The 22887-nt window shown below is 49.1% G+C and overlaps 1 protein-coding gene, 1 long non-coding RNA gene and 1 other non-coding gene across 5 annotated transcripts in view; all 3 read right to left on the reverse strand.

Annotated features, from left to right (window-relative positions):
• Positions 1 to 4631: 4631 nt before the first annotated feature.
• Positions 4632 to 20869, reverse strand: TBL3 (transducin beta like 3). Its single transcript, XM_006024007.3, has 22 exons — positions 20804 to 20869; positions 19137 to 19188; positions 18903 to 18998; positions 17711 to 17758; positions 17148 to 17289; positions 16517 to 16601; positions 15721 to 15891; positions 15301 to 15376; positions 14544 to 14640; positions 13498 to 13706; positions 12856 to 12997; positions 12274 to 12332; positions 11592 to 11695; positions 10714 to 10864; positions 10308 to 10538; positions 9393 to 9463; positions 8242 to 8398; positions 7768 to 7826; positions 7140 to 7243; positions 6054 to 6125; positions 5285 to 5443; positions 4632 to 4881 (listed from the first exon to the last, which is right to left on the reverse strand). The coding sequence occupies exons 1-22, from the start codon at positions 20839 to 20841 to the stop codon at positions 4769 to 4771; spliced, it is 2436 nt and encodes an 811-aa protein (XP_006024069.1). The 5' UTR covers positions 20842 to 20869; the 3' UTR covers positions 4632 to 4768.
• Positions 20870 to 21583: 714 nt separating this feature from the next.
• LOC106722224 overlaps positions 21584 to 22887 on the reverse strand; it is a 4441-nt gene continuing 3137 nt past the window's right edge. For 2 of the 3 annotated variants that reach the window (XR_001358056.2, XR_003094183.1), the window contains exon 4: positions 21584 to 22533. This is a non-coding gene — a long non-coding RNA (uncharacterized LOC106722224). The remainder of the gene's footprint in view (positions 22534 to 22887) is intronic. The other variant, XR_003094184.1, reaches the window with a different exon arrangement.
• On the reverse strand, positions 22647 to 22777 carry LOC112550376. Its single transcript, XR_003094189.1, has one exon. It is a non-coding gene; the product is annotated as a small nucleolar RNA ACA64 (small nucleolar RNA).

The raw sequence follows: 22887 nt of genomic DNA on the forward strand, positions 1-22887 counted from the left end.
ATAAAACGTTGCTGCTTGCATATTTGCTGGACTATCCCAGCCACTACACTCCATCCCTTTGCCCAGGCAGAGGGCAGCAAGCTGTACTTAGAAGAAAAGGACCTTTTTTGTACCAGGACTGGAGTTGTAAGTCACTCTTGCAGATTATACCTTGCGTGGATTTTAGGTACCCCAATAAGTGCTTGAGCAATCCCCAAGACTCAGAACAGAGAGGAAACGACTTCCCATTTCAACGTGGGTCTCATGCACAGTCCAGCTGTCACTGCAGTTTCTTAAGGGAGCTAAAGGGACTGTCTCCAGTGGTGGTTTGTGTGCCAGGAGGCTTGGTGCTGAGGCAGCCTGCAGATGCAGCCAGGGTTGATTACAGAGTCATCCGACTCTGGAGGAAGGCTGGGCTTGGGTAGGATACAGGCCCAGACCTGAGTGGAGCCAGCAGTAACAGCTTGGAGCCCACTGAGAGATCAGCATCTCAGCAGGGAGGGCTGCAGCTCCAGAAGGTAACATGGAGGGTAACACCTAAGGCAGTCTGGAGGTTTGGGGAGGAACTAAAGGTCCTAGGGACCCAGGGAGGGGTCTGGAGCCCAGACTGAGGGTCCGGGAGCCTAGCGAGAGTGTGGGAGCAGAGAGGGGCTAAGTGGAAGGGAACATCAATGAGGATGCTCCTGTGAGGCATGGAGCATCATGTAGGGGCGGAATGGAGCCATGCAATTAGCCCATAAGGCAGTGACCACAGGCACCTGGTGGTTATTTGAGAGATCAATTTAGGAAGCTCTGGGGCAGCCTCCCTCATATAAAGACATGAAGGCATGCTGGGCAACTGAAGGGGTGATTGCCCATAAAGTGAGGGCTGAAGGGGCTCCAGGGCCTTCATGGCCACACCTGGAATAGCATCCTGTCAGTTTGCTCCTGGGAACTGCCCTAGGTAGTCTCCTATAGTGAGGCTGCCATGCAGCTTTTTCAGCTTTAGGATCTTGAACTAGTTACCCCAAAACAGGGACCATATTGTTGCTGAGTTTATATACATTACCTTGCACAGCTTTTAAACATGCAAAATCTATTAGCAAGCAACAAGCAGTGGTTCACTGAGCACAGGGTTGAAGCCTCAGGCTACAACAAACACATACGGCAGTAAGGGGAGGCTTTCCTTCAATAGCTCTTTGTAGTACTATTGACTCCTAATCTGGAAACCTCTTCTCATAATCCATTTGTGTTTCAGACTGCCCTGGGCGTATTATCTGCAAACCCACTAGACTAGAACTGTCACTGGGCTAAAAAGCAGTAACCAGAGCATGATCGTTAGAGCAGATTCACCCTGTGCTCCTTATTTAACCCTATTGCAACCAGGTGTTACAACAGATAGAAGTAGTGTAGCTACAGGTATGTGAGCAAATAAATTAAAAAGTAGTGGTAAGAAAGAAAAGTGCAACACCTGCCCATAGTCTTTTTATCCATGGCACTTGTCTCATCCTAGTTAAGTTTCAAGACCTCAATAATAGCAAGGTACTGAAAGCCTGTCTGTGACCTCCAGTACCTGAACAGTCTTGCTGAGCATGCTTACACCCCACATAAGCACCAAAGATGCATAACTGTAGAGTTACTGTCACAGACTCTTCCCTTTTGTTCTGATCAGCAACAGGAATGAGAAGGTGGCAGTTTAAGCAGAGAAGCTCTTTTAGGCATTGAGGGTGATCTGAATTTATGGTGGCATTGTGGCCTATAAAAAAAAATAATCAGACAATGGACCCTGTTAGGCTACTAGCTTCACTTGGCTGCATTAAATTAAGGTTCAACATCTTCATTAATGATGTGGACACTGGAGTCAGAAGCGGGCTGGCCAAGTTCGCCGATGACACCAAAATTTGGGGCAAATCATCCACACCAGAAGACAGGCGGATGATCCAGGCTGACCTGGACAGGCTCAGCAAGTGGGCGGACGAGAATCTGATGGTGTTCAACGCCGATAAATGCAAGGTTCTCCACCTTGGGAAAAAAAACCCGCAGCATCCTTATGGGCTCGGCAGTGCTATGTTGGCTAGCACTATGCAAGAAAGAGACTTGGGGGTCATCACTGACCACAAGATGAACATGAGCCCGCAATGCGATGCGGCGGCTAGTAAAGTGACCAAAGTGCTGGCTTGCATCCATAGATGCTTCTCAAGCAAATCCCGGGACGTCATTCTCCCCCTGTACTCGGCCTTAGTGAGGCCGCAGCTGGAGTACTGCGTCCAGTTTTGGGCTCCACAATTCAAAAAGGATGTGGAGAAGCTTGAGAGAGTGCAGAGAAGAGCCACGCGCATGATCAGAGGTCAGGGAAGCAGACCCTATGATGACAGGCTGAGAGCCCTGGGGCTCTTTAGCCTGGAAAAGCGCAGGCTCAGGGGTGATCTGATGGCCACCTACAAGTTTATCAGGGGTGACCACCAGTATCTGGGGGAACGTTTGCTCACCAGAGCGCCCCAAGGGATGACGAGGTCGAATGGTCATAAACTACTACAAGACCGTTTCAGGCTGGACATAAGGAAGAACTTCTTCACTGTCCGAGCCCCCAAGGTCTGGAACAGCCTGCCACCGGAGGTGGTTCAAGCGCCTTCATTGAACACCTTCAAGATGAAACTGGATGCTTATCTTGCTGGGATCCTATGACCCCAGCTGACTTCCTGCCCTTTGGGCGGGGGGCTGGACTCGATGATCTTCCGAGGTCCCTTCCAGCCCTGATGTCTATGAAATCTATGAAATCTAAGGTCACAACAGGCGTATTTTCTGTCTGCTCTCATCTGGAGCTTGAGGTGTCAAGTGAAACGTGCTTTGGAAATGGTCTGATTTTGTACTGCCAAGAAATCTGCACGTGGGGTCTGCTCTTACGGAAACTGTTTTGACTGAGAACACCTTGAAGTTCTGTACTCGGTACATGTTCCTTTCTGTTCTTTGCCACAGGGGGTTGTTGCTTGAGGAGGAGAAGCCAACAGCGCCAGTTCTTTTTGGACCAGGCAGCCAGCGAGGAGAGAGGTCAATAAGTTTCAGTGCAAACTTTGCCTTGCCAGACCCCCAGTGTCTGCTCCATTGCTGCCTTTGTTCTGTGTTTGTACTGCACACAGCCCTTTTCTCCAAAGATCTCAAAGCAGGTGAGTACAAGTGCTACCATTTTACAGAACCAGGGAACTGAGGTAAAGTCAAGCAGCTTGGCCAGGATCATGCCTTTCTCTAGGTCCGAGCCAATGTCAGGTAGTCAGAAAAAGACATGCATTCTGAGGACCGGGGTTCTGGAAGTGGCCCAGGGTGAAGGGAGCAAAAACAGCACAGGATGTCATGGGGTCCAGTGAGATGCCTTCACACTCTGGACCAGGCTGTGCTCTGATGATCCTCACAGCACTTTCACGGCCCATATCTTGTGAAATCTGCCCAGGCCCTGCAGTGACCAAAACAACCTGTACAAAAGCCTGAATGCAAGCAGCATTTGCTAACTCTAACTCTAGGAAACCAGACTATGCCCTCAGCAACATGATACAGACACCCCTTAATTTAGTTCCTCTCCTTAGCTCACTTTCTGCCATGCCACCAGTCAGGCAACTGGTGTATGACCGCTGTTTTTCACACTGACCAGTTGTCTCACTGTACCAACATGCTCCCCCATTGACATGCTGTCTCTTGCCTTATGCTTAGCTTGTACACTATTTGGTCAGGGACTGTCCTTTGGACGGATATTTGTATAGGATGTAGCACGGTCTAGGATTATCTACGAAGGGTCCCAACACAGTGCAGTTACTTACCATAGAAAATGAGGGTTGGAAGGGAGCTCAGGAGGTCACATCTAGTCCAACCCCCTGCTTAAATCAGGACCAGCCCCAAATACATCATTCCAGCCAAGGCTTTGTTGGGCCGGGCCTTCAAAATGTCCAAGGATGGAGACTTCACCACCTCTCTGGGTAACCTGTTCCAGTGCTTCACCACCCTCCTCCTGAGAGTTTTTCCTCATATCCAGCCTAAGCCTCCCTTGCTGCCACTGGAGCCCATTGCTCCTTGTCCTGTCGTCTGCTCCACTGAGAACAGCCCAGCTCCCTCCTCTTTGCAACCCCCCTGCAGGAAGGTAAAGGCTGCTATTTTTCAGCCTTCTCTTTGGCAGACTAAATCAGCCCAGTTCTCTCAGTCTGTCCTCACAAGTCATGTCCCCAGCCTCCCAACCATTTCTGTTCCCTCCGCTGGACTCTCTCCAACTTGTCCACATCCTTTCTGTAGTAAGGGGCCCAAAACTGGGCACAGGACTTCAGATTTGTCCTCCGCAGTGCAGAATAGAGGGGAACACTCACTTCCTTCAATCTGCTGGCAATACTCCTGATTAATGCTTACCAACTACTCACTAAAAAGGGAGAGTCTGTAATCTTTCCAGCATGTGCATAAGGTCCAAGGTAGGTGGGCTCGGCGAGTTCTACCAGCAGGACCATTTACTGTAAGAGTGTCTCTATGTGGACACTCATGCTATTTGCCATTTCTCTCAAGCTCATGCACCAACCCTTCAAGATTCAAGGTTTGAAGAGTGAAAGGAAGGTGATTCTTGGCTAGGAAGACCATCCCCTCCTTATGCAGGGCCTTGGGAGGCAACAAGGAATTGGTGGACTCGCTATTTTATAAAAACTCACACTTAAAAAATTTATTATAAAAATACCATAGCTTCAGGGCTGGATGGGAGAGCCAGGCACCGTTAGTACCAGTCACTGCAAATCCTTGGCTCTTGGTCATAGTCCTCAGTTGACTGCAAGTGGCATGTGAATGGTCACAAGCCATCCTTGTCCCACTTGGAAGTATCAGACAGCCTCATGTTTTGCCACATGAAATCAATGAACATGGACGCTTGCAGTAACCGGCCCAGTCTCTGGAAATGACGTTCTGCCAAAAAAAAAAGAAAGAAAGAAAAAGGAAATGTTTCTGCTAAACTGCTATGGAGGCCTGAGTGTGCCAAGAAAACTGGGGGGGAGAGGGGAATGCCCATCTCTGCCCTGACTGTGGTGAATGGAGGGAGCAGAGAACGCGGAGCATGTGTCACCTTTACAGACACTGAGAAATGTCTTCAAAGGGCACCACAGGCCAGTGAAGAAACTCCTGGCTATATCTTATGCTGTAGCAAGCTGTTGGCTACAACATCTGGGTCTGACATGCAGCTCAGAGCGCAGGAGTCAGGCTGTGGGCAAGATCAGGTGCAGTGCTAGAGGTGTTGCTGCAGGAGCCCTCGTGTGATACAGCAGCACAAACAGCAGGACCGAATCAAGGTGCAGCCTCCTTTGTAACTCACCGGTGTAGGGCAGAAGTGATTCCACAGCAGATTTAATGCCGTCGTACTGGAGGAGGCACTCGGGGGATTCGTGCTTTAGGAGGATGCCAAGGACAGCCTGAGCCTCGTGGCAGTTGCGAGAGTTTGTGTTCCACGTTACTGAGAACTTCAGCACGGCCTCTAGGAGGGAAAGCAGGAAATACACGGGTTACTCAGGTCTGACTGCGATTTATGCACAAGATAGCATTACACCATGGCAGAGACCAGGCCAGGCCTATCCAGCTTCCCCCAGATTGAGTGGCAAACTTGCAGGGAAACTGTAACAGCACACAAGCCCCTCACTAGACTGACTGTGACCCCGGCAGGTCATAAACAGCTGACCAGCAACATAAAGAGGGGCCCTCTCAGCAGGGATGGCGATAGCCGCATGTGACCAGAGTTCTGTATTCCCGGCCTTGTCATCAGTCCACCTCAGGCAATTTATTTAATCTCTCCTACGCTTCAATGTCCCCATTCTGTAAATGGGGAAAATAAAACTTAGCTGCCTCCCAAAAGGGGTTGAGGACTTTGAGAACTTCCAAACAGAAGATGCTATGCAAGCGCAAAATAACACTGCGTGAAGATGGTTGAGAGCCTCAAATCAGTTCATAGCAGGCTTAGGTCTACATCACGACCAGCTTCTTTCCAAGTGGATGAGCCCTGCCTGGTCAGGGGTAAGTCCATGGCAAACAGAGGAAGAATCTGTTCCCGCTAATCTAAGACTTATTACTCATTTGAACCCACAACCAACCTTTCTGATCCTTCCGCAGTCTGAGGATGTTCGTTTCCAAGTTCTCTCTCCCATCGGTCTCCTTTAGGATGGCTAAAAGGAGGGGAAGAGCAAAAAGACAAGGAATCAGGTTAATACAAGTGTTTCAAAAGTTGAAAAAAAACCAGCTCAGAGTTTGGAAGTAGGCAGTATCCAAGGATTTGGGACTGCAAGGTGTGCTCTGGTGAAAACAGGTGCGCTTTGCTCTTACAACTGTGTATACAACCACAGGCCTAACTGGACAACTTCTGTAAGTAACTTTGGGGCAGCTGTGTACCTAACTCTTCCAAATCCAGATTCTAGAAATTATAGGTAAGAAATCAATCAAGGATGAGTCACCGACTTCCGGTAAAGAAAGGGCATCTTTAATCAACATACGTCTTTGTTTTATTTCTATTTATTTCTTTTCTCTTGTCCTGCTTTTCCAGACGACCGTCACTCATGAGCTTGGACAATAGGTTCTGCAAAAAAACCTATTTTATGATCAGAAGAGAGAGCCTGATTCTCCATTGGGTCATGGTTACATGTGGAAGGCAGCTCGAGTCTCTGCCAAACCACTGCATCTACAAATCTCATATCTAGCCTCAGAGGATCTGAAGCTGGCAGCCTGACACCCAGAAGTGCAAATTACTGCTTGCACTGCAACTGCCAGGAGCATATTTGAAACTCAGAGGCTGCAAAGTAACAGTTCACCTTGATAGAAAGTCTGGTTTCGGGCTATTGGTTTTGGAGAGAAAGCCCAAAGTGGCCTGTCTTCTAACTCACGACTCAAAGCTCCTGGACAATCAGTCACTGTCTGCTGCACTTAGAGGAGCCACTGAAGCGTATATAGATCACTGTGTTATACATACCTCTCTTGACGCAAGCGTGTGCAGAAAGACCACAAGGACCACTACAGCCATGTGCATTGCAGTGAGGCAGCGGAGATTTCAAAGTGTCAAATGGAAATGGGGAAGACTGCAAAAGGAGCTGTCTGCCCAGCTGGGCTTCTACATTTGTTACCTGCCAATCCAAACAGATTTGGAAGGCCAGGGTAGCAGGCAGCATGCTGTCTCAGGATGTACTTACCTTTGACCACTGTCAGAACGGTGTGCGGGCGATCCAGTGAGATTGCCAGCCCTAAAGCTTTCAGATATTTCTTCTCATGAAGCAGGTTGGAAAGCTCTTGGTCCCTGGAAAACAGGAACAAGACCGCGTTAGAGGGGCTGTTGATTGATGGAACAAACCATACGCAGAAGGCAGCACATTCAGTAGTGACACTGTGGACAGATTTAGTGCCAAGAAGTTAATAAAAGCCTGCTGGCCAATGCAAACTTCAGTGCCTCCATTGTATGGGTAATTATCCTGGCAGCGCGTTAAAGGCTTTCCTGAGTTATTCTGTGCTGGCTGACATAGGAGAAAATGAATGATGAGTAAGTTTTAATGTTCCAACTTGGCTTATCTCAGCAGCACAGAAACATGAAACTAATTGATTTCTGAAGCTGACATATTACAGGAGGGCTCTGCAGGAACAGAAGAGCAACTACAGAAGATGAAGAGACTACAGCAGTATTAGGGGCAAAAGCCAAGGAGTGAAACAAAGGAATGTCTTTCTGGAGAGGAACGAACTGAAAGGCCTGGATTACAGGCAGTCTTGTTGGCTAGCAGGGACCCATTCTATCACCTGCCATCCTAAGCACTTCTTAGGGTCACTCACTTCATAATCTGCTCCTCCTTTTTAGCTTGCTCCTCTTCCAGTTCAATTTCAGTGACATCCTATGAGAGATCAGAAGACAACTACAGTCAGCTTTTTCAATAAACAGCCAAAGAGCTGATATGGTGTAGCAAGATCTATATGACAGGAACCAGCTGCTCCCCAAATTCTGGAACCCGTCCAGGCCCTTTTTAGACAGTGCCATCTTCCATCAAGAGCCAGGCTGCTCAGGGCCATCTCTTGTCTCTGCTTTTGGAGAGGAGTGACAGCGCTGTCCGGGGAATCTTGATGTTGGCTTTAGGTGAGATCCAACACTTGTTACCGCAATGTTACACATGGAGAAGAACGGAGAGGCTAGAAGTCACCCAGTCAGGGTGGAGCTAGGAACAGTCCCTGCAATCTGACTCCACCCTGCACTCAGATCACCTCTAGCCTACACGCTCTCCGTTTCTTCCCAAGGCAAACCCTGAACCGTACCTTCCACAGGGTGATGCAGGAGTCGCTGGAGGCTGTTACAACCATGTTGTCCTGTTTGTTGCTGTGCAGACCCCACACTTTGTCTTCGTGAGCGTCTAATGTTTTCACGCATTCGTTGCTTTTAATCGTCCAGAGTTTTAAGAGCCCATCAGACCCACTGTTGGAAAGGGGAACAGAAACAGAGCATCAACCACGGGGTTTCAGTCTAGAGTCCTGTTCTCTGCCTGCTCAGCTGCAGAAGTGGTTGCATGATAACAGCAGCTCTTGAACAGTGAAAAAGAAAGGAAACTATCCTGGTATCTGAGGCCCTCGGTTCGCCATTGGAGTCGAAGGACTCCCAACACTGTTGTGTATTTATCTTTAAAGCCCTGTATAAAGCTAGAGTGGGTAGGAAGGCACAGAGAAGCTAAGTGTCTTGTCAAGGTCTCACAGAAGAGCTGTGAACCAAACCTGGGGGTCTCACATCCCAGCCTAGTGGTATAATCCCAGTCTCTAAACAAGGCAGTCTGTAAAATATGGTTTGCTTCTCACGATGCAGGCAGTTTACTGGCTGCCAGCCCACAAAACAGAAAGCCAGTTCGTTCAGGTTTTGCAGCAGCAAAAGCAAAGAAACCTTTCCTCGAAGGCCCTGGGTTCATACCCTTCAGGGGATTATTCTGTAGCGTGCCAGATGTGCTAGGCAGAACCCACACCCCCAGAGCCGCTTTGCACACTGGGTCTACCCATGATCTCTCGTGGGGCGGGGGCATCAGGACGCAGCTGCCCAGGTTGGAGGTTGAGCAGGGAAGGAGCTAATCTCTTCAGCGTCTGTCTGTCCTCTTCCCATCAGCCAGGCGAACTCCAGGCACCGTAACTGCTCCTTGGAAAGCCTGATAGCCAAGACACCAGGTGCTGAGCCAGCTAGTCGTGGCTCTGGAAGCATTACAGACCCAGCTCAGTGGAAGTCCTCCCAGACTCCTCCAGAGCAGAACACAGTTCCCTCTCTTGTGTGAATCCCCACTTTGAAGTGCGTGTCCCTCCCTTGGGGAAGGGACTTTGCAAATCTAATCTGACTGCTGCAGCCTCTGCTCTCCGGTCGACGTTGTGGAACAAATTTCTACTCGGGACTGGCTCCGACATGCAGCACACAGGTTCCCAGGACCAGCACATACCTACTAAGCAGCTGTGTCCCACGGCTCACAAAAATGATCTTCAGCACGGAGGCATCGTGGCCTTCAAATGTCTGGAAAATTAAAAAGGGAACATAACAATGCCAAAGCTGCCTAGAGACTAACCAGCCACCATCCCTGCTGCAGATGCATGCCTGTGGTGCTAGCTCCACCAGCTAGCCAGGCCTTGCAGGCAGTGCAGGGAGAAGAAATTGTTCAAAAAGGACCGTTCTCTCTCAAGAATGAAATGGATTCCTGAAGCACTGGGATATACGTTTCAATGGGCAGATGGGACTGGGGAAGTTCCCATGTCTGGACATGTCCTTGTATTACTTTGTTGAAGGCTGGTGCAGTTGCTTTAGCTTGCGATGCACAGCCAAACCCTAAGTGGTATAATCAGAGGGAGACAGCTGTGCCCTCCTGAAAAGATCGAGTCACCAGCTATTGCCTATAAAATACAGGATAATGCTGCTTGGGTGAGTATCCCAGCACTGGGACTGTTGGGTTCTCTAAAAGGAGTGGGACACAGCAGGAAGTGTGGAGTTTAGCATCTGCCACCTCAAACTCAGTAACAGACTGTCAGTCTGGACAGATGCTTCTTCATGAAAATTATTCTTGGCCTGTTTCCTTCATGGTTATGCCTGCATAAGGTCAAAGGGAGAATGCGCCTATTCTCTGGCAGTCAGCTCATGAGCTACAGGGAGGCAGTTACTCAGAGCACCGACTCTGCTCCTGTCCAGGGGCTGGCTTAGTGCCTATGCATGCCTCATATCCCAGTGACCAGTCCTAGAGAACAAAGTCAGGCCTGGGTTGCGTGTCGCTCTGCCTGGCAGTGCTGCTGTGCTTCTGCTAGATGGGCCAACCCCCATGCCTGCTTGGAGCCGCCTTGCTGAATCTGTCCTGTTTGCGTTCTGTTACCTTTAGACAACTGAAGTCACGGAGACCCCACAACTTCACGGTGCCGTCAGCTGAGGAGGTGGCCAAGACCTGATCCACAGGAGAAAACTGCACACACCAGATCCCACGTTTGTGTCCAGTAAAGACGCCCATCAGAGAGCAGTCAGGACAGGACCATAGCTTGGCCGTCCTGTCCTGAGAGCCGGTGGCAATCAGCTTGTCATTTGGAGAAACTGCCACACTGTTTATATCCTAGGGAAAGTCAGGCAGAAGGAGAGAAAGGGTGCACAGGGGTTACGTTCTCTTGCCGGGCTTACCCAAACACCTGGTCAATCTAGGCTAGGAAACGGGAGGGGGGAGCAGTAAGAAAACTTGCTAAACATGCTCCAAAAGAAAAGAAACTCACTCACATCTGCTGGCATTTTACCTTGTTGTGACCCTTCTCGGTTACTTGGGCCTGAAGGATTTCCGGACTCGAGATCAAGGCGGCTTTGGCTTTGGAAGTGAGGGACTCTGGGAGATTCCAGACCTTGATCGTGCTGTCTTGGCTGCAGGTCACAACAAAGCTCTCTTTCATTCTGGAGGGAAAAGGAACAGGCCAAGAGGAAAAATGTCAAGTGCAATGAAGCAGAACAATCACTACCAACACGGAGAAAAGGCCTCTTTCTACCACCTTCTGCATGTATCCAGACACTCAGCTAGGACTCTGAACAGCTAAGTACTTTAATGTTTTTAAAAGCTTCAATTAATTTCAGGCAAGCCCTTGCAAGAGCCTCTGGCAGTTCAGACATTAGCCACAGGCACTGTTACTCCTCTGAACCGAGCATCCATTCCTATATCACCGCTTGTGAGTACAGAAACTGGTCTTCAGAAAGGAAGTAGAGAACGGAGGAAGGAGCAGAACGTATAAACAAGCAGGGCTTCCCAGTCAGGTCTCTTATCTCGGTGTTTTTCCAGTTCAGTACCATGAAAGCCAGGAACCTTGATGTACCTAGCCCCTACGGCTTTGTGTTCTTTAGGATACTTAGATGTCAGGTCAAGGATGAAAAAACCAAGCACTAAGGTTGGATGGGGTGGACACTGGGGTGTCAAGCACCCCCCTGCACCTTCAGTCTGCTACATCACATTGGCACCAAGAATTCAAAGGATCCAACTCCAACATTTGCCCATGTGCGCTATAAAACAAGTGCACCTCCCGCCCCATCCAGTGCAGGATGCTACACAGGCGACAGCGACCTGGCTTCATCTAGGTGGCAGCACCTGCATTCAGATGAAGGCCCCATGTAAGAACAATACCTCCATTACCTCGAGCAACAGATTGTGCCCACTCCATACGTGTGACCTACTCCCTGAGCCAGGCAGAGCACCTCACCCGCTTTATTCATCCGCCAGATTCGGAAGCTTTTGTCCTGAAACAGGAAAGCCGAAAGTCATCGCCCTTGCAAATGGATTAGAACAAGTGCTGAAAGGCTTGGTATGCACTGCCTTCAAATATATCTGTCTGCATTTTTCACAGCATCATTCCCAGCCAGATCTGAAACTTGGGCTTATGGATTGGATTTGGCCAGGTTGGGGAGCTTGCGCTTTGTCCCTTTGCTTTGCCTCCTGGGTATGAAGAATACAAAGCTGTAAGAACCCAGATGTACGTTGTCTCTGCTCCCAGGCTGTTTCACAGCCGTACCTAGCAGCGAGCTCACCGGCTGCAGAGCAAAACACGTACCCAGGAAAAAACGTGGCATCACTATAATAAAAGGAACACGCACTTTCCTGGGGCTAGTATGAAGAAACGATGGTGAATGAGAAAGTGGGGTTTAGAAAGCACTCAAAAATGTCCATGAAAGGGGTAAAGCTCAACTGCCAGGGCAGAGTTCCCTTCAGTGCAAAGGTCCTTCCTAACACTGCCAGCAAAGAGCAGGAAAACTGCCCAGGAGAGCAAAAGTCACTTAAAGTAAAATGCCTTCTATAAAGGAACAAAGTACCCCATTACCTTGGCAGAACTGGCAAACATCATGCCCTTTCTGAAGACATCCAGGGCCAGAACCGTTTCTGAAAGGAGACAGTAAGAGAGCAGCCATGTAGCCTTCTGCCTGGCCAAAAGACAGACATGAGATATGGCTGAGACCACCACCTCGTGATGAGGCGGCTCCGACAGCCTCAGGACATATCAGCACTGTGAGCTCCACCACGCGCTGTTAAGTGACTGGCTGAATCTGTAGATGAAACCCCAAACACACTGGACTGGTGTTCAGAGATTACCATCACCCCCAACTCTCTCTCTCTCTAACGGAAGCAGATGTCGGTGCTGGTGAATGGTGCAGGACAGACAGCCCCAAAAACTGGAAGCTTTCCCCTTGTGCAAAGTGGGCACAGCACGAACAGCAGGAGGGCAAGCTTCCCGCACGTGCTGCCTACAAACCACGGGCCTCTATGCTGCTCTAGAGAACTAACAGTGCGGCAGGATCTGCACAGACAAGTCTTAGAAAGAGAGAAGCCAAATTACAGGAGAGAGAGACACGCTCCCCTTCCTCCCTCCCAGCACAGAACTCACAAGTGTCTCAGTCCCTCATACCTGTGTGCCCATAGAGGATTTGGCAGTGTGACGTTGCTAGTTCAAACAATTTCAGCTGAGGGCTGTTTGTAGCCACGACAATGTGAGAGTCAGCAGGACCGAGGAACCTCACGTCCAAGACCTCATCGTTGTAACCTGCAAACTGAGGGCAACAGAACAACAGGCAGTTTAAAAGGCAAGGAATGAGCTGGCTAGAGCAGAACCAAACAACAGCTCACATACTCGGTAGCACCGAATTACTGTTGCTTTACCGGGCAATCTTTCAATCAGTGCCACATGCCAATCTGAAAGAGCAGTCTCCCTTGAACACACACGTCAGAGGGCCTGGAGCACTCCTAAGCTGATCTATGCCTCGCTGACCATGTGTTTCAATACTTTCCTCTACAGAGCAACCTCTAAGTCCCAATGATCAAAGCTCAGGACCCTCTGTTGTCCAGTCTCTGGCTCCCAACTCCTTGTACCAAGTCAATACCTTATGCAAAGCTCTCTCAAATAACTCCCCCCTCTGCAAAGCCATGCTCTATGCCTTGGAGTCCAATACAAGTAGATGGACATGTGGTACCGCACTAGAGAGGGAAAGACTTGGTCAGACAGGGAGCTGTCCCAGGGGGCAGTGAGAAAGGAGAGAGAGACTATCCATACCTGCTTCCTCAGCTGAAGAGTCTGAATGTCGTACAGGACGATATTATGCTCAGCAGTCACGGTCGCAATCTCGTTTTTCTCGGGCACCAGCATGCAGTTAGTCAGGCTGTGTTCATTAGCTTCCTCCTCTCCGGACTCCACAGGCTGGTAGGGCACAGGCTGGGTGTTCACGCAGGCAGCTGTGGCCGCGTCCCAGATCCGCAGGGCCCCTAATGGAGGGAAGGATCGCTGAGGGGCAGTTTCATGGCATTACCGGGGCGGCATGCCCCAAACCGTCTCCTGAGCAGTACTGGATCAAACACTGGCCTTGCTTACACGATTGTGCTGTTCTGGTTTACTAAAGCTGTGACCGTCCATATATTGTTTTAGCGGCGCACAGAGGCTATGTGGACACTTGTTTTGGTCTAAACCTTATTTCAGGTTCCCCCAAGTCAGCTGCAAACAGGCTTAAACTAAACCAGTGGTTTACAACCTCCAGTCCATGGACCCCTGGTGTCTGCAGACTATGTCTAAGGGGTCTGTGAAAGATGACTATGATCAATGAAAAGTATGTGAATACCCACACTTACAATTCAAAGCCCCTCCCCCCCGCCATTCAAAATTTTAAGGGGTCTGCAAATGAATAAAAATGTTGAAACCACTGAGCTAAACCAGTGGAAGCCACTGCAACTGGGTTAAGAGCGTCTACACAGGGGGTTACACTGCTTTAAAACCCAACTTAATTTAAACCAGTGCAATTTTCTATATTGGACAAGGCTTCTAAGAAAGGAGGTGTTGTCTGAGCTCACTGTAACTACAGGATCTGTCCAGGCATTCAGTGCACTCTTCCCTAGGGGAAGAATGAGGCAGAACTGGGCCGAGGGAGAAAGTGCTGCTTCACCTCCCGCAGGCATGCTGGAAAAGGCTCGCTGACTTGGGCAAGGGCTTTTGTCAGACACAAGGTAACGGTAGGACCGTGAGCCCTGGCAGTGGAAGAGAGTGGAGTTCCCTTCCCTTCCGCAGCCAGGCAGGGACAAGGCAGGAAATGCCAAGGGGTTCGCACTCACCTTTGCTGCCAGCTGTGACAAAGTGAAGCCCTTGCTTCTGCATGCCGAGCTGTGAGAAATCTCCATCCTCAGGTAACAGGACTGCAGCTTCCACGCTCTAGGGGTGATTCAACAGGCCATGACACATTGGCTGGGAGCCGTGGATCCAATTCCTTCTCAGCAAATGTGAGAATTTTATGGAAAGCTATTTTTGTTAGCTGGCTGAGCTTTCCCTTCTAACTGCACCCACGCTGGACTGTACAGGAGCATGGGAAACAGTAATGCAGGCACAAAAAGCCACCCTTGGCTCCATAAAGGGTGACGTCCCTTTTCACCCTCAGGACTTGAACAGCAGATGGCACAGGTGAGTGCTAAGTGCTCCACGACACCAAACAACGAGGGGAGAATGAATGACACAGGAGGGATGCTGGAAAGGTGGCTTCACACCCAACCAGAAGACACGTGATGTGCAATGTCAGAACCTCCAGGATCCAGAACAGGAGCAACCCTCTTACGTAGCAGCGTCCAGGCTTGGATTGCAACTTGGGCTGTATTTGGACCAGTTTCCTAGAAGTCCCAGTAGCTGTATAAATATGTATCTGCTTGCTATCCCCTTCCCAAATCCTGAGCCCCCCAGCTAGAAAGCATATATATGCAGCAACGGGAAAGTTAAATGTGAGAGCCTGTCTAACTACTCAGTCTTGAGGCAGGCCCCCTTCTCTCCTGCTTGGAGGTGGTGCTCCACTGAGGTAGAAAAAGTCTTTCAGAGTAATCTCACCTCATACACAGGGATAGTCCTCTTGGCTGCTCTTGTCTTCAGGTCCCATACCATGCAGATTTTATCACGGCCTGAACTGCAACAGAGTTGATAAAAGCATTTTCACTAGCAGCCCCATCTGACCAATGTGCAATTCCAGAGCTGGAGTTGTGAGGACTCAGCACTTCTCTAGGTCAGACCCATAAAAGATGAGGTCTGTGAGCCGGTTCAGTGTTGTCTGTTTTACAGACACAGAAAGCGAGTCACAAAGAATGGTAAAGCGAAACCCAGACCCCAGGTCTCTCCTCTAATGTCCCCACCTGAGACCAAACGGGCAGCATTGTCAGTCCTCTGCTCCCATGCACAGTACACGTATGCTGTGTGTTTCTTGGCAACAGGGAGGTAAGTGGAAGAGGCAGGCTGCGCCCTTAACCATGTTACCTGATGAGCGTATTCCCATCTGCAGCAAAAGTAAGAGAAGTGATAGCGCTGTAATGGCCGTCAAGCACGGCAATGCACTTGCTGGAAGTCAGGTTCCAGATCCGGATCTTATAGTCCATTGAAGAGGAGAACAGCTGCAACCGGGAGATGTCGGGGTGGAACTCAACAACACTGAGCAGAGAGGAGAGAGACAGACACACTCACACAGAGCAGGCACGGACCATCCAGCAGCAGTAGTTAGTGTGCAGCCTGCCCAGAAAGTTCACGTATGTTAGCTGCACTGAATCTAAGATCCTATTTCCTCTGCAGGATATCCACCGTACACACCTGGTTTATCAGAGAAAGATACCTAGGGTCTTTGCTTGCCTTATGCCTCTCAATTGCCAGCATCTCAGTTTAAGTCTACAAAGCTTTTTAATGACATCATACACTTCCCTATCTCGTCTGCCCAACGCAACAACCACAGGACTCTGGGAAGAAGTGTTAAGCGGTGTAATTCAGCAAGGATGTCACGGCTGACATCCTTGCTATTAAGAAATGCTCTGTGGGATGTTTTCACGTGTTATCTCTAGAAGAAACCATGGTGCTCCCTATCATCAGCCCTAACTCAGAAGTTCTCTAAATCGGGTTATCCTTTATTAACTGGAGTTTCAGGAATCTCACTCACAAACTCCTATCTGCAAGCTACAATTCCTTATTTTAAACAGGCCTCCTGGGTGAAATGTCATGCTCTGGTGACATGGTCTCCGCTCGTTTCCTTAACCGAAAGGTGAGAATAAGAGGAATTTCTCCTTACTGTACAACCCCCGCTGATCCTTTCAGGTTGTGTGTGCAGTACTGTTTGATCACATCCCAGATCTTGATGGTGCTGTCACAGCCGCCTGGGAGAAGACAAGACAGGAGAAAGGAAGTGGGGTCAGCACATCAGAATCTGTATCCGAGTTTCACAGGTTACAAAAGCACGAGAGAATGACTAATCATAGCAATAACCATGGAGTACTTCCTAAACCTGAAGGTTTTGCAAAAGTAACTCATTAAACTTGCAACAGGCGGGTAATTTAATCAGTACTCGCAGCTGAGGAGTGAGAGAGACAGAAGTGAAATGACTTGGCAATAGCCCTGCAGGGAGTCAGCTTCAGGGCTTGCGTCTCAGCTCAGGAATTCCTGACCCCCAGTTCTGTGCACAGACCCTCAGACCAAGCTGCTGCTTTAAGTACGTATTACAAATATAGAACATTTATTTAATACGTTCTCTCTGTGGAGCTCATTACATGATTCTTGATGAAAGGAAAGTCTTGAGAAACTACCTGTTTCTCTTCTGATTTCTTACAAATATCAAGGCATCTCTATCTTATATTGTCCTGAATAAGCCTAATATAGCCAAATACACAGACTTCTTCACCATGCAGCATTAAATAAGGTTGTACCTGTGGCTAACAACGTTGAAGTGGAATCGAAGGTCATGCTGGCTACTGGTGCCATATGCACTGCTTTCCACGTGCGCGTACACTTGTTCTCTCGCCAGTCCCACTGTTTTAACAGCAATGCTCGGCTTCCTGTCACGAGGATCTGGTGACAACAAAACCAGGCAGCAAGAAATAGAAACTCAATTAGCTAGTGCAGAATAGGACTGTATTTTTAGGCTCACACCAAGTTTTAGAAGACCTGGAATCAGGCCAAACCCTAGAATTTTCAATTACCAAAAGAATCCAATTCTGAAGCCAATTTATTTCTCTGTGCTACACGTTTTGCTTTTGTTGTAATAACGTCCAGATTCATACACAAATAAAAGCACGTTGTAATGTGATGGACAGAAATGCAATTGTGTAATGCCACTGACAGAGTGTGTTACAAGTGTGTTCAGAAGCAACCGGCATGCTGTCAGAACCACCTATCAGAGGCAACAGTGAACACCTAAGCACGCCTGCAGTGCATTTATGCTTTGTAAGTTGGAAAGAGAAATTAGGAGGAAGTGTAACTTGTCACATACCTCGTCATCGGGACTAAGAACGAATGATGTAATGTCCTCTTGATCTTCCTATAAACAAGGAAAGACACTTGCATCATCTGCAGAATATTTGTAAATGCCACGGTCCTACTTTTCTTACACTAATTAGTGTAAACACTAATTTATATCTACAGCTTCCTGTACTCACTGAGGGTGCATTTCACTGTGTAACTTCCAGTGGCAGAAGCTCCAGGAGGGTCACAAGGAAGTCAATATATAAACCTGCTGAAGGAGCAACTCCCAGCTGTGGACGCATTTGCCTGGCTGGGGGATGTAAACCCATCGTGTTTCTGGGAAGCTATTCATAGCTTCCATTTAACTTACATCATTGACAAGCGCAAACTTTTTGTTCTAGTTGGCCCCCAAAAGCCCCACATTTCCAGAGAGAGCACGTGCAGATATGTTGCCTGCTCTGACCAGGGGGATCTGATACCAACTATATATTCTCAAGCAACTCTCAGCAGCATCATTATAGAGCCATCTGGAATCTGGGACTAAATCCAGTTCTTGATGCTGAGAAATACTGAACAGATCAAGACTACAGGGATCCCACTTGGACAGGTGGGAGAGTGAGTCGTTCAAGAGAAACTTGAACGAAGCACAAAAGTCCAGGAAAAAATCTATTTCCTTGCATGCCATATGCAAAGGCTGCTTATCCAGGGAAACTCAGAAGCTGCTTTTTTCCACTGATGAAAAAGATCCTCTCTGTGCTGTGATATAAAATTGAATTAGCAATCTTCTAGCAAGATTTATACTATGGCAAAGTTTTCAAATCATACCATAGCTAGGGACATGGTGAGCAAATAATATATTTTTCTGGTTGCAGATTTCTTGTTCTTTATTCTCCCAAGTTTTCACTGCCAGTGTCTTTGGAACGGCGGTGGCCAACCTGTGGCACTGGCAGCTGGGGTGTGAGGCACATGGCAGACTGGGGAAAAGACAAGCAGCACAGCAGCAGATATGGCAGGAAGTGGAAAGTGGAGCGGCAGACCAGGCCGGGGAAGGGGATGAGAGTGGCACTCGGTGAGAGTGTGGGGCTAATTTGTGGCATGCCTGCTGAAAAGGCTAGCCCCCACAGTTTTAGAAAACAGCACAGAAATAAAGACATCCCTCAAAAATCATTTGAAAAAAACCTGTTGATTGAGTAAACTTTAGTTTAATTTGCATCTCTCACCTGCTCGATGCTGTGAACCACGGCTCCTGTTGCTATATCCATTACATTCAGCTTGGTTCCGCAAGGGCAAAACATATAGTTTCCATCTCTGCTTATCTGGGGGGAAAAAGGCACAAATGTCTATGGAACCAGAAAAAAAACCTGACTTTGTTTTTAGCAAACATTAGCAGTGACACCTTGTCTTTACTCTCTGCCTCCAGCATTTCAACAAAGGAAGGTGGGGTTTGGCAGTACCTGAATTTTCCCTCCTTTGTAGAAAGGCTCAATTTTCCTCGACACAGCATAGCTGAAAGGAGAAACAGAAATACAAGTAAAGTAGCAGTTAAAACATTTTGTTTACCTCATTTGCAAACCAACACAACAGGGTAATTCTTTAAGTGCACAAACACTACATCCGTGCGTCTTGCTAGACTGAACTTGATGTAATGACTGTGTGGAGGTAAAAGTCGGGGAGTGAAAGAAAAGGGCCAAACAAAAGTGTGTGGAAATTTGATTACAGGAGTGCAGGTTGTAGCCGTGTTGGTCTGAGGACACAGGCAGACCAGGTTCTTTGGGTAAATCCGATCTCTTTCATTAGACCAGCTCAGCTGGAAAAATTCTTCGCGAGCTTTTGGGTACAAACACCCTTTGTCAGGTGTGTAGGTTGTAGCTGAGCTGGTCCAAGGACACAGACAGACACGGTTCTTTGGGTAAATCCCATCTTTTACTAGACCAACTCAAATAGTCACAAAAAATTCTTCTTTGCAAGCTTTCGGGTACAAATACCCTTCGTCAGGTCGAGGAAGCGGCTGCAGTTGGTGTGTCAGATACTTCCTCAGCCCATTTCCCAACAACTAAGCTGGAAAAATTCTTCTTTGCAAGCTGTTGGGTATAAACATGCTGAGGAAGCACCTGACACAACAGCTGCAGCCGCTTCCTCAACCTGGCGAAGGGTGGTTGCACCCGAAAGCTTGCAAAGAAGAAATTTTCCAACTATTTGAGTTGGTCTAACAGCAGATATCAGATTTACCCAAAGAACCTTGTCTGGAAATGTAATTGCTATTTTTTAGCTGGTTTAATAAAAAGGTATCGCTTCTGAATCAAGAGTTTCAGAGTTTTGTATTTCTGGAAACATAACGCATTGCCCGAGACACGTCCGAGCAGCTGAAATCCTTGTAAAACGCTGCAATGCAACTGTCAGGTCCCGTGACCGCTTTTCCTCAATAAATCTCCGTTTCCAGCTTGCGAAGCCAGGAGATTCGGACACTACCCGACTCCAGCTGCTCCCAGCTTGGCATTGCTTTCAACAGGGCCGACTTCGGCGTGGCAGATCCTCCAGAGCGTTTCTTTTCCCTTGCTACAAATGGCAGCGGCCAGCATGACAAACGTGCCCTCGGGAGGCAGCGGCACAGCCAGCAGCGGCTCAGCAAACCGCGGGCGACTCGGAAAACGCCGATTCCCGGCACGGCCACGGATCCTGCGACCCGTGAGCAGCCTGACAACAAATCTGGTCATGCAGGAGGCGGCGGGTGCCGCATAAACGTATAACATGCAAAAGACGACGACCGGCTGTCGAAAGGGGTTTGGAGAAACCTGGCCAAGCTCCGCAGCGAGGAGCTCGTTCAGTATTAAATTGCTGCGGCTTTCCCACCGGGAAAGCCAGGGGGATGCTGTGGAGCGGCGGTGGCTGGACGGGCAGTGTCTGGCCCAAACCCGGGACTGGTGCCGGTCTGGCACACGAGGCAGTTGTGGTGGGGGGGGGGCAGCTTTCCCCCATCCCAGGGACGTGGCCTGGCCCCTATCCACTCGCACAGCTTGGGGCTGGGTGGCAGTGGGGGAATTGAATCGCTGCCGCTGCTCCCTTCCACAGGGAGTGCCGCGGGCTGGGCTGAGCTAGGCTTCCCCCCGGCCCCGCTCCTCACTTGGTCTTGAAGCGCACGGGCGCGCTCCCCGCCGCCATGCCGCCCCGCTCGCCTGCCCATGCGCCACGTGCGCACCACTTCCGGCGCGCTCCACTCGCGGCGCTCCCAGATGACGCGCGCCTTCAAAGAGCTGCGTTCGGCGTCATCTTGGAGACGGGCTGGAACGGCGGAGTCCGCCATCTTGAGTGTGGGCAATGGGGAAGGAGGGCAGCCAGTTCCGGGATGGGCGCACAGGCAGGCACAGGGGGGAGGGGCTCAGGCCCCCCCAATAAAACAGACAGTCAGCACCATTGCAGCAGGGTGGAGAGAGGGATGCAGCAGAGCTGGGAAGCAATTAAAATAAGTAGCTTTTCTTTTAACTGCTCAGTTCTTCCAGATCAGCTTCACCCAGGAGAAGAGGAGATCCAGCCCCCGGCATTGGCTTTAGCAAACAGGCCTTGTTGGGAAAACCAGCAAAGGTTGCATATGCAGCTGGCTATAAGCACTGGCTCCTTCAAGGGTAACGCTCAGGTTCTCACGTTTGCTCCCCTGCACGTGTATCCACGAGCACAAAAAAAAAGAAAAGAAAGCTAACCTACAGTTGTCTCGCCTGTTACAAATGCAAATGATCATGTTTTCTAGTTTATAAAATTAAAATCAGATAACAAAGAGCTAAGAGAGCCAACAAGGATTCCAGTGCAGTTTGCCACCCATTTCGGAGAGACGTTAAGGGGGAGGAAGCCAGCTCGGGTCGACAGGTCCGTGCTCTCGCAGATGCTGTGGAGAGAAGTCTCAAAGCCACGAGAGCCAGCTTTCGATACACAGATGTTTTATTGCACAAAGCAGCCAAACAACACAACTGCATTATTTGCAACTACCATCCCTAGAAAATTACATGGGAAATGCTTGTGAACATGAGAAATCATATATTATATATGATTATGAAGATTCATCAGCTGGCAAGCCCATCAACTTGCTCTGGCTTTTATATTTTTTTTCTTAAAAGGAAAAAAAAACCCTTGACTAGAGCATGGCTATTAACCTATATTAGGGTAACTTATTTCTTTGCCTGGCGAGCTCTCCTCACTCTTTTTACAAGTAGCAGTTGAATGTCAGATGCAGAAGACATGAATTTCCCTCCATCTCTACCTGTCCCACTCCAGCTGGGTGCACCTTTGGGCCTCATCACTGCTGTAAAAGCAGCACTCGGAGCTCAGCCAAGGGCATGCTCTTGGCATTATGTACCCCCCAGTTTCATGCTACCTCCCCGTGGTATCCTTCCCCCTTCCATCCCCTAAATCTTCCCTGTGGGGGAAGGAACAGGAGCCAAGAAGCAATGAAGAGGGGACCTGGATGCTTTCTGGCCCTCCCGTTACTCTGCTGTGACCTTGGGGCAAGTCACTTCACTTCAGCATTTCACCTACTGTAGAGCAGGGTTTATTAGTTTAAAGACCCAAGAAAGCCCATCCATCAGGGACCTGCATACATGTCAATGTAACCCGAGTCTGCCCCTACAGCCCTCACTCATGGAAGTAGCTGTATGTGAGGAGACCGGACTGGTTAACAGCTGAAGAAAGGTTCCTTCTCCCAAAAGAAGTATTTAATGCAGAATGCCTTGACACAAAACAACCTCTCCCAAGTTTCTCCTTGATGCATTAACATCTGCAGATCACAACATCCACTCTTCGTCCCTGTTCAGGTTGCTCAGTAGCCTTCGTGCCCCAGTTCCACGGGGCTGTCGAGTGTTGCCGCTGGAAGAGAAGCAAGCGTTTGGCAAGGGACGTGTTACGTCAGCATTTTAAACACCTTCCTCTGCAAAGGAGTCCCCCAGCTCCGCCCCCAGGCCGCCCACCTCGCATTCAAGAGTTATAGGAGCACGGGTTTCATTCCCCACATGTAAGACTTGTGGGCAATAAGCTAAACGCTCCCTTTGCTGTTGGCACTGTTATCTCACTAGAGGCCACTGGAGAAGGCCACAGGCGATTTTCAGACTGTGCCAGAGACCTCACACCCTCTAGGTCTGAGGGTTTCACCCCAGAGCTTCTCTCCCCACTAGCAAGCACACAGGAGAGGGGACAGGCATGCAGCCCAGGGACAGCAGCCAC

The sequence above is a fragment of the Alligator sinensis genome, unplaced genomic scaffold (genome assembly GCF_000455745.1).
Source record: "Alligator sinensis unplaced genomic scaffold, ASM45574v1 scaffold1283_1, whole genome shotgun sequence".
NCBI lineage: Eukaryota > Metazoa > Chordata > Crocodylia > Alligatoridae > Alligator > Alligator sinensis.